At 44.7% G+C, this 11,463-nt stretch overlaps 1 protein-coding gene and 1 long non-coding RNA gene across 2 annotated transcripts in view; one reads left to right on the forward strand and one right to left on the reverse strand.

Annotated features, from left to right (window-relative positions):
• Positions 1 to 3,965, reverse strand: part of slc7a11 (solute carrier family 7 member 11) — a 179,235-nt gene extending 175,270 nt beyond the window's left edge. The window contains exon 1 of the mRNA XM_080194466.1: positions 3,656 to 3,965. Coding sequence (XP_080050592.1) covers positions 3,656 to 3,941 — 286 coding nt within the window. The 5' untranslated portion in view covers positions 3,942 to 3,965. The remainder of the gene's footprint in view (positions 1 to 3,655) is intronic.
• Positions 1 to 10,208, forward strand: part of LOC145346768 (uncharacterized) — a 35,096-nt gene extending 24,888 nt beyond the window's left edge. The window contains exon 2 of the long non-coding RNA XR_013887733.1: positions 7,422 to 10,208. This is a non-coding gene — a long non-coding RNA (uncharacterized LOC145346768). The remainder of the gene's footprint in view (positions 1 to 7,421) is intronic.
• Positions 10,209 to 11,463: the final 1,255 nt, after the last annotated feature.

The raw sequence follows: 11,463 nt of genomic DNA on the forward strand, positions 1-11,463 counted from the left end.
TCCGGTTTCCTCCCACACCCCAAAGATGTGATGTTAGGCTGATTGGCAGGAATAAATTGTCCCTAAATCAGTTTCCCTCAATCTGGATGGCCATAAAACATTAGACAGGGGTCGTGGGTAGAGAGGTGGACTGGTGGTGTTGAGAAGGCAGCGCGGGCTCGTTGGGCCGAAGGGCCTGTTTCCCGGGCTGTTTTTTTGTTCTTTGATCCTTCATTGGCATTAGAACAATGTCCTGGAATTTTCCATCTTATATTATTGTGAAGGACCATCACTGAAACCACTGTTGCAATTCAAGGAGAAGGTCCTGACCACTTTGTCAGGCACCGAGGGATAGGTAACAACTGCAATTTTTCCACCATTGCCCATTCTGTGGGCGAGATTTTACAGCATCGCTCGTCCTGATACCTAAAATCCTGCCCCAGGTCAACGGATCTTAATAAGAAATAGGAGCAGGAGTAGGCCATCTAGCCCTTCGAGCCTGCCCCGCCATTCAATAAGATCATGGCTGATCTGTCGTGGCTCAGTTCCACTTTCCCGCCCTCTCCCCATAACCCTTAATCCCCTCTCTTATCAAGAACCCATCAACCCGCTTCTTAAAAATATTTAGCGAGGCAGCCTCCACCACTTCAACGGGCAGAGAATTCCAGAGATTCACCACCCTTTGAGTGAAGAAGTTCCTCCTCAACTCCGTTCTAAACTGCCTCCCCTTTATCTTGAGGCTGTGCCCCCTAGTCCTACTGTCTTTTTTGAGCGGGAAGAGTCTCTCCACCTCTATCCTATCCATCCCATTCATCATCTTATACGTCTCAATGAGATCTCCCCTCATTCTTCTAAACTCTAACGAGTACAAGCCTAGTTTATTCAGCCTCTCCTCATAGCTCAATCCCCTCAACTCCGGTATCAGCCTAGTAAACCTCCTCTGCACTCCCTCCAGGGCCAAAATATCCTTGCGCAGGTGCGGCGCCCAAAACTGCACACAGTACTCCAGCTGCGGCCTCACCAATGCCCTATACAGCTGCAGCAAGACCTCCCTACTTTTATATTTAATCCCCCTCGCTATGAAGGCCAGCATCCCATTCGCCTTCCTGACCACCTGCTGCACCTGCAAGCTGGGTTTTTGCGACTCATGCACAAGGACCCCGAGGTCCCTCTGCACCGTCGCCTGCTGCAGTTTTTCGCCACGTAAGTAATAGTCCTTCCTACCATTCTTCCTACCAAAGTGGACCACCTCACACTTGCCAACATTAAATTCCATTTGCCATTTCCTGGCCCATTCGCCCAGCCTATCTAGATCCTTCTGCAGACTCTCCACACCCTCCGCACAATTTGCCTTTCCCCCAATCTTGGTGTCATCAGCAAATTTCGACACCCTGCACTCGGTTCCCTCCTCCAGATCATCTATATAAATATAAATCTATATAAATCTATATAAATCTTCCTATTGTCCGCCCTTCACCTGCTCCGATTCCCATTGTGGGTGGGACAATAAAATTCCGGTCCATATCTGCAAGTGGTTTTCTATCTATTTAAATAGTTGTTTCACAAGAACAAAGTTCAGAATGACCTCTGAGGGTTCACAGCCCTTTAAGTTTCCACTGTTATTACAGAGGCAAACATTCCATCAATTTTTCACAAATAACAGAAGTCTCGTCAATACAAGTCAAGTGAGAAGTGATCAATGCTGAGTTGTTCCAAAGAACTGCTTCTTCTTTTCTGCCAAAATCTCTTTTCCACTCAACATCTCTTAAATCCCATTTTATCTATGATTGCTCCCACAAGAGCTGTCTGAACATATCTATTACAGTAGTGGACACAAATTAAGATAACATTGAGCATCGCTGAGAAAAGAAACATGCTGTCAAAGCTTTTTTGCCTTGCATTCATCAGGACAGATGCAAGAATGCCCAATTTAAAAGGGAACAAACATTTATACTGCTTGAGAAAAGGATGCAAGTTGTTTGGCTTGATTGGTTGAGGCATTGCTATGGATAATGCACGAGGGAGTTATGACAGAACCATAGAAAAGCTACAAACAGCAACAAGCCATTCAGCCCATTGTGTCTGCTCTGACCGCAAAAGAGGGTAAAATTCATTTTTATCCCACTTTCCAGCACCTGGAACATAGCCTTGTGAGTTCCAGCACTTTAAATGCCAATCCATCTATCTTTTAAATGAGTTATGCATTTCAGCCAGCAACTTAAGCAGTCAATTCCAGAATGCCCGCCACTCTTTGGGTGAAAAGATTTTCCTTATATCTCCTCTGATCCTTCTACCAACGCCATTAAGTCTATGCCCACTGCCAATTGATCCCTCAACTAGGGGAAACCAGTTTCTATCTTATCTAGGCCCCTTATAATTTATTACCCCTTGGCCTTTTCTGTTCTAAGGAAAACAATCCTAGCCAGTCCAATCTCTTTTCATAGCTGTAATTTTCAAGCCTTGGCATCATTCTTGTAAATCTCCTTTGCACCCTCTCCAAAGCAATGATATCCTTCCAGTGCACCGTGCTTTTGTTTAATTCAAAAAGGGTGCAATGCCTGGACAAATTCCTTTTGCCTGCAGAGCACAGGTCCTTATGTCTGAATATATGCAGCTTCTAGCAAGCATAAGTGAGCTACATTGCGAGGAATAGGCCATTCAGCCCTCCGAGCCTACTCATGATTCAGTATGATTATAGCTGATCCTCGATCTCAATTTTATATTCCCAATTTCACCCCATAGCCCTTGATGCCATTAAAATCTGAAACAATCTTTCTCACGTATATTAAAGTAACTATGTGTGCAGATAGAGTTATATAATTAAAGAACAATACATCAACATGCACATTCCCCTTTCATCCTAGTTTTCCCAACACCTCTATTTCTCAGAAGACTCAGGAACTTTGGCACGTCCATTACAACTCTCACCAACTTTTACAGATGCAATGTAGAAAGCATTCTTTTTGGTTGTCTCACAGCTTGGTATGGCTCCTGCTCTGCCCAAGACCACGAGAAATGACAAAGTACTGTGAATGAAGCCCTGTTCATTATGTAAATCAACCTCCCATCCATTGACTCTGTCTTTCCTTCGCTCTGCCTCGGAAAAGCAGCCAGCATATCCAAAGACTTCACGCATCCCGAACATACTGTCTTCCGCCTCCTTCTATCAGGGAAAAGATGCAAAAATCTGAGGTCACAAAGCAACTGACTCAAGAACAGCTTCTTCCCTGCTGCCATCAGACTTTTGAATGGACCTACCTCGCATTAAGTTGATCTTTCGCTACATCCTAACTATGACTGTCACACTACATTCTGCACTCTCTCCTTCTGTATGTACAGTATGCTTTGTGCAGTGTGCAAGAAACATTGCTTTTCACTGTATACCAATACATGTGACAATAATAAATCAAATCAAAGAACAGAAGTTTGGGGGCTACAACTTATAGCAAAGGGGAGCTTTGGTTGTCTAGTTGAAGTTGCACACATTGCAGTCCGGCTACTTAGTTGTTTGTCCAAGAAGAGAAACAAGCACTGAAACTTTTAGGGAGCGTTGGGGGTGCACTGGAGTCCAGAGACTTTCCCGATTGCTGCCTGGCATCCCGCTGAAGAGAAACGACTTATCAAAAAAAACCACTGCGCAAAGTTTTGTGCAAAAACTTTTGCCAACTGAACTCACCGAATAGCGACAATACACCGCACACAGTCCACATAATCAGCGCCATCCCCACCGTCCCGGTGTGTGTCAGGATCCCCTTGGGAGAGATGAAGATGCCAGCGCCGATAATCGTCCCGATTATAATCGATATGCCTCTCAGCAGCGTGACTTTCTTCTTTAGGAGCACCTTGTCGGGGGGTCGCTGGCTTGGCTGCCGGGCGCCCGCATCTGCGGGTTGCAGGAAGCCGTTGGTGCCCGCATTGAGGTGGTCCCGGCCGGAGATAGTGGGCAGAGCACTGCTGGACATACTGTTCAAAGTCACTGGCTTGACAACTGTGATCCTCCTGAATGATCCACGAGTCTGTGTGTGTGTGAGTTTGCGGGTGCTGTATCCAGAGGCAGGTGTGCTTTAAGCCGGGCTCTTGAAACTATCACTCATTTCACTATGATTACCTGTGTGTGTCTCTGTCTTATACATCAGGCTGCGGGTCGACTTGACTGTCTGTACATCTGTCTTACTGCAGCACCAAAAGTAAGAAGTCGGCTTCCGCCGGCTCTTTATTCAGCCTCGGGCAAACAAACACTTAATTGATGTCACTACCCGGGATGTGTTGCATCAGCCAGAGAACATTACTCACCACTCAACCATACCTAGGGTGCTTTGGCAACCCAATTCTTTCAAACATTTTCTGTCACTTTGCTTTCCCCTTCCTATTTGTGTTTCACTCCCTCTTCGTCTCCATTCCTCTTTCTCCACCCCCCACCCCCACACAGCTATCTTTAAAGGACAAATTCAAATACAATTTCAGATATTCAGCCTTTATCAGTAGCCACCTGAAGTTTACTCAAAAGGGGACAGCAGCCTATGGTCATATGGAGGGTGGCGCAATGGCACAACAGGTTAGCACTGTTGCCTCACAGCAAGAAGTCTCATAACACCAGGCTAAAAGTCCAACAGGGTTATTTGGTAGCAAAAGCCACTAGCTTTGGTAGCAAAAGCCCCTTCGTCAGGTGAGTGCGAATTCTATTCACAAACAGGACATATAAAGACATAAACTCAATTTATAAAATAATGATTGGAATACGAGTCTTTACAGGTAATCAAGTCTTAAAAGGTACAGACAAGTCTTAAAAGGTACAGCCTCACAATGCCAGGGACACAGGTTCAATTCCAGCCTCGAGTGCCTGTCCGTGTAGAGTTTGCATATTCCCCCTGTGTCTGCGTGGATTTCCTCCGGGTGCTCCAGTTTCCTTCCACACTCCCAATGATGTGTGGGTTAGGTTGATTGGCCATGTCAAATTGCCCCTTCTTGTCAGGAAGATTCGCAAGGTCAAATACATGGGGATGGGGTGTCAGTGCAGACTCGAGTGGCAGAATGGCTTCCTTCCGTGCTGTCTGGATTCTATGTCATCTGAGACTATGGCGACTTTACCTTTTACTTTATTTCTTTACAGATACTGGCTGAGCTGCTCTGATTTAATTAATTCAACTTTTCCAGCTTTTGGCTTTCTTTTCCACCTCTTGTTGTTTTCTGTACACAGGCACTCTGGCACTCGTTTACTGTGACATGCAGGAATATTACTGGAACTGTTCACACAAATAATGACTTAATGCACAAACAAAAGCAAACAGAGCTTCTGTTCTTGAAAACCCAGGAACTTGATGTCCAGGCTTTAATTGTTCAGCTGGTAGCAAAGTTTTAAAGTTTATTTATTACCATCACAAGCAGGCTTACAGTAACACTGCAATGAAGTTACTGTGAAAATCCCCTAGTTGCCACACTCTAACACCAGTTCAGGTTACACTGAGGGAGAATTTGGCACGGCCGGTGCGCCTAACCAGTACATCTTTGGGAGGAAACTGGAGCGTCCGGTGGGAACTTGCACAGGGAGAACGTGCAGACTCCGCACAGACAGTGACCCAAGCCAGGAATCGAACTTGCTGGTGCTGTGAGGCAGCAGTGCTAACCACTGTGCCATCATGCCACCCATAAAATTGGCCTGCCCCCTCTGAGAATTGAACTCAGGACCTTCAGATTATGAATCTGGCGCTTTGAAGGTGTGCTGAGAAGGCACACCCATTTCCTGAATGGAAACCCACGCTCATTTAAAATTCTTTTGCCCAGATCCTATCCCAGATCGAACCTTCCTCACCCAACACTCCAGTCCTTCCTGAAAAAGTGAACCATTGATTCTGAAATGTTCATTCTCTTGCTCCCTCCACTCATGCTGCCACACCTGCTGAGGATCTCCAACATTTTCTTTTGCTATTCCTTGCCGAGCAACTTTGACTCTCCAATGGCAGGGCCTTGGCTGCCTCTCCTCATGGGTCACACTGAAACAGGGACCCACGTAACCCCAGACAGGAGCTTCTAAGGAAGGATTTGTCAAAACAGTGTGCGGGTTGGGGGATGCTGAAAATGGGTCACCAAGTATCCTGTTGAAAAAAACATGGATGTTCCGAGGTCCTTTTCAGAACATGGCGAGATGCTCTGTGATCCAGTTCAAAAGAATAGCAGGATGTTCTGTTTATGGTGCGCATTTTGCATAAGATGGGTAAGTCAATGCTGATCTCTCGACTCAATGACATAGTCAGCATAAAGAGAAAGGCTTAGCTTTGCCTGATATAATTTAAGTTATGTACACTAGAATCATAAAATCTACAGTGTAGAAGGAGGCCATTCATCCCATTGAGTCTGCACTGACCACAATCCCACCCAGGCCCTATTCCCATGGCCCCACTCATTTATCCTAGCCAGTCCCCCTGTCACTAAGGGTCAATTTAGCACGGCCAATCCACCTAACCAGCACATCTTTGGACTGTGGGAAGAAACCGGAGCACCCGGAAGAAACCCATGCAGACACGAGGAGAACTTCCAAACTTCACACAGACTGTGACCTGAACTGGGAATTGAACCCGGGTTCCTGGTGCTGTGAGGCAGCAGTGCTAACCACTATTAATGGAAAAGGTAGGAAGCTTTAAGTGTATAGTAAATCCTGTTTAGATGGTGATTATAGCAGCATTTTAAAGTTTCAGCCTCATCATCTTGAGGGCAACTATCTGCGAGTGCTATATGGAGGCTCAGTGCAATTTCCTGATTCCAGAAAGTGACAAATCAGCTACTTCCTGTGCTGAACCTATCAGCAGGCCAGGCCTGGGAGAAGGAGACGAAGGGAGGTGACCCTGGGGTGAGAGTCAAGTGTGGGCCAGGGATTAGCACTGCTGCCTCACAGCGCCAGGGACCCGGGATCAATTCCCGGCTTGCATCACTATCTGTGCGGAGCCTGCATGTCCTCCCCGTGTCTGCATGAGTTTCCTCCTAGTGCACCACTTTCCTCCCACAGTCTAAAAGATGTGCTAGTCAGTTGGATAGGCCATACTAACTTCTCTGTCAGTGCTGGCTATGCCTTTGTCTGAGTCAAGAGATCTGCATTGTCCCACCCACCTTGTACAAAATGCACATTATAAACAGAAAATCCCGCTTTTCTTTTGAACTGGATCACAGAACTTCTCGCCATGTTTTGAAAAGGACCTCGGAACATCCATATTCTTCAAACAGAATACTTGGCGACTCATTTTCAGCATCCCCGCAGCTCGGATGCAGCAACTAGGGAATTTTCAAAGTAACTTCATTGCAGTGTTAATCTGAGCCTACTTGTGACACTTATAAACAAACTTTAAAACTTTTAAAAATTCCACAATGGAAAACTTTCCATATTTTTATTGACTACCCTCCAGCAGTCTCTGTACAGTTAAGCTGCTAAAGTTTTTCTTTTTTTTTTGCAGAGTCAGGAGAAGGGCAAGCACTGCTCTAAGTCCCACAGTGAGGATGCAGCCCCCTCGAGTCATGGCGAGCTCCCTGCTACACCAGAGGGACTGCAGCAGTTCAAGAGGACAGCACACCACTTCTCAAGGGCAATTAGGGGGATGGGCAATAAATGGCCAAGCCAGTGACACCCACATTCCATGAACGAATGAAGAAAATTATAAATGTGACCTTCCTGGAGGCCTACTCTCTACACCATTGAGCGACTATGCCCTTTTTGGTTTTCCAAAGGTTGGCTGCCAATTCCTGCCCACCTCCCATTCAGAAGAGACTGGAAGAAAATGTATGGCATGCTAATGTAAAGTAGCCTGGACCTGATTCCTGCAAGACCTATCCCACCCTTACCCCCACCAGAATTAAAATTGGAGCTTTCATCTTTGGGAATGGAAAACTATGTTCGGCACGAGTTGGATGAGAATTGAGAATCAAAGCAGGCCCCAATTATATCAGGGCACCATTTCTTCTTCTCATTATAAATTTACGGACTACTTGTGGGTCAATTCATGGCATGGAGCCCATTTTGAAATTCCTGAGATGCAAGCCCTAGTTACGCCACTAATACTATTTAAATGTTCTGGATCATTGGATGGGATCAATGGCAATTCTAAGGTTAGAGCGGAGAACTGCCCCTAAAAGTTGGAACTCAAGGCCATTGTCTCACAAATCTTTAGATATGCTGGTGTTATTTTTAAGTTTGGTGCAGGGTAGCATCCTGGTGGAGTTACTTGCTTGATTATTGTAGAGCTTCCCGAATGATAAGCTCACAAATTCACAAGATATAGGAGTAGAATTAGGCCATTCGGCCCATCATGTCTGCTGTGCCATTCGATCATGGCTGATGTGCTCCTCATCCCAATTTTCCTGCCTTCTCCCCATAACCCTTCAACCCATTACCAATTAAAAATCTGTCTAACTCCTTCTTAAATTTACTCACTGTCCCAGCATCCACTGCACTTTGGGTTAGCGAATTCCACAGACTCTCAAACTATTGGGAGAAGTAGTTTCTCCTCAAATTGATTGTCTCTACTACTAAATATTTATTTTATTTTAAAATGTATCCATTTATTGGTTTCTTTATTTATGAGTGTCACAAGCAGGCTTCCATTAACACTGCAATGAAATTCCTGTGAAAATCCTCCAGTTGCCACACTCCGGCGCCTGTTCGGGTGTACACTGAGGGAGAATTTAGCATGGCCAAAACATCTGACTAGCATGTCCTTCAGACTGTGGGAGGAAACCGGAGCACCCGGCGGAAACCCATGCAGACACGTGCACACTCCATACAGACAGTGAGTTAAGCCAGGGATACAAACCCAGGCCCCTAGCACTGTGAGGCAGCAGTGCTGCCACCCTGCAAATAATCCAAATTATCGCTCCTTACTGAACGAAGAATGAAATGAACCCACTTCTTAAATTGCTATATTGCAATGGTGACTACATTTCAAAGCACTTTGGGATGTTCTCCAGTTACATAAAGCATTACATACATCTCTTGCTTTATTCCTTCTTTGTGATTATCTTTAAACAAATAATTATGAATTTAGTTTAGTTATGGGGTGTTATTTTCATGAAAATGTTGTCAGCAAACCTTTTTGCTGTTCAGCGTAGAAAAAAGAACTTGTCCTTAATATCATAATATAGTCACCTACAATAAGGCACTAATACAGACTAAAATGACTTTTCAATTAAAAAAAAACATGAAAATGTTCATTCGGGAGATAGTGGTGTAGTGTTAATGTCAATGGAGTAATAATCCAGAGGCCCAGGTGAAGTTCTGAGGACATGGGTTCAAATCCCCCCATGGGAGCTGGAGGAATTTAAACTGAATTAATAAATCTAAGATTTAAAGCTTGCCTTGGTATTGGTGACCATGGCAACTGTTACCAATTGTTGTAAAACCCATCTGGTTCACACCCCTTAACACTGCAATGAAGTTATTGTGAAAACCCCCTCTTCGCCGCACTCTCCAGTGCTTGTTTGGGCACACTGAGGGAGAATTTAGCATGGCCAAAGCTTACCCCTTTGGGGAATGTTGTGCCATCCTTCCCTGCGAATCCAGACACACAGCAATGTGTTTGACTCTTAACTGCCCTACAAAATGGCTGAACAAGCTTCTCAATTCAAGGGCAATTAGGGATGGGCAACAAATGCTGGCTTTTCCAATGACACCTACAACCCACAAAAAGAATAAAACATAATTAAAAATTTCATCTTGAGGCAATTGTCTTTGCTGCTGAGTGAAAATAGATAGATGTAAGGGATGAGTAGGTACATTAATAATTACATCCACTTTGAACCATAGAACCCCTTCAGTGCAGAATGAGGCCATTCAGCCCATTGAGTCTGCACCAATCCTCAGAAAGAGAATCCTACCTATGCTCTCCCGTCCACCCTTTCCCCATAACCTTGTGCATTTAACATGGCTAATCAACCTAACCTATTATTACTGTCTCCTTTTCTATTCTTCTTCAATCGTAAAGCAGTGAAAGTCTATTTTGGGTGGATATGGGCTGTCAAGACCTGGAATATATGAAGGTAGACCAACTGCAGCTTCATTTTGATTCTTTCCAATCAAGATGGTTACATCCACAACAGTCACAAATAGCGGAAACTTGGTCAGTAGTGAGTGGAGTGGAATGTCTGCTTTGAATGAGATTCATATCCAGATTCAGACATATCCCTGTCCTTGGAAAACTTGCAACCAAGTGTGAATATCAGAAAAGCATGCACAGCCAACTTCTCTTTTGCTTTGAAAAGACAAGGCTAAAGGGATATCTGATGGAGGTCTTTATAAATATGAAAGCTTTTGATAGAGTAGACACAGAGAGGGTGTTTCTATGGTTGGAAAGAACAAGAATAGATCTATTGAGGTGTATGGACACCAAAGAACCCAATGAGTAATTCAAAAGAAACTTGTTTACCAGGAAAGAGGTGAAAATGTGGAAATCGCTATCTTAGGACATGGCTGTGGCAAATGGTATAGGTGTATTTCAAGTCAACATTTGGTAAAGAAAGGAATCGAGTTATGCAGATTTTAAAGTTTATTTATTAGTATCACAAGTATGTTTACGTTAACGCTGCAATGAAATTACTATGAAAATCCCCTAGTCGCCACATGGCCAATGCACCTAACCAGCATGTCTTTTGGATGGTGGGAGGAAACCTGAGCACCCGGAGGGCACCCATGCAGACACCTCCAAGACCCAAGCCGGGAATCGAACCGGTTCCCTGGCACTGTGAGGCAGCAGTGCTAACCACTGTGCCACCATGTCGCAAGGAGTACTGCCTCATGACGGGAGACTTGAATGGAGATTCAAGGATCGGTGGAAATCGATCCTTGGGCCTCATCAAATGTACTCAGGGCAAACAACTGGTGTTCAGCGCATCACCGCAGAAAGCTTGCCCAACAAGTGGTTTTGATATTGGACAACCTGTGGCAGAGACACAGATCTCCAGGAAGCCTCAGAAGGGGATTTGGACTGGGTGATGAGAATGGGTGATCATGGTGCCTGTGGAGTTAGTGTGTCAATTCTGCTCCTGTGGCTTCTCAGGAAGCTTTCTTCCAAAAAAAAATTTTCTTAAAATTTTACATTTTTGTAACCCACTTTTCATGGGCGGCTCTAAGGATTGCAGAGAAGCAGTGAGTTGGGCCAGGTCCAATTCGCCCATCACTAATTAATTTTACCTTCAACAGTTTGCTAATTAACAAGCTGAAGGGTCCAATGCCTACAAATGTAGAAGTGAGATCAGCACTTGAATGGATGCTGACTGACCCATTACCAAACTGATAACACTGCTCCTGTTTTGCATTAAGGAGTACAAGATTTCTACCCATACTGAGCCTATATGCTACTGTTTCCAATGCATTCATGCTTGCCCTGACATATATACACATTAGATGCATGCCTGGTAGTTGTGCCTGACATAAGCTTGCCATTTGGCTTCTAAGAGCTTTAAAACGTTAGCCACAGGGCTGAGATTTAGCAACATGTATAATGTAAT

Source organism: Carcharhinus amblyrhynchos, chromosome 1 (genome assembly GCF_965287045.1).
Source record: "Carcharhinus amblyrhynchos chromosome 1, sCarAmb.v2.hapA, whole genome shotgun sequence".
NCBI classification, from domain to species: domain Eukaryota; kingdom Metazoa; phylum Chordata; class Chondrichthyes; order Carcharhiniformes; family Carcharhinidae; genus Carcharhinus; species Carcharhinus amblyrhynchos.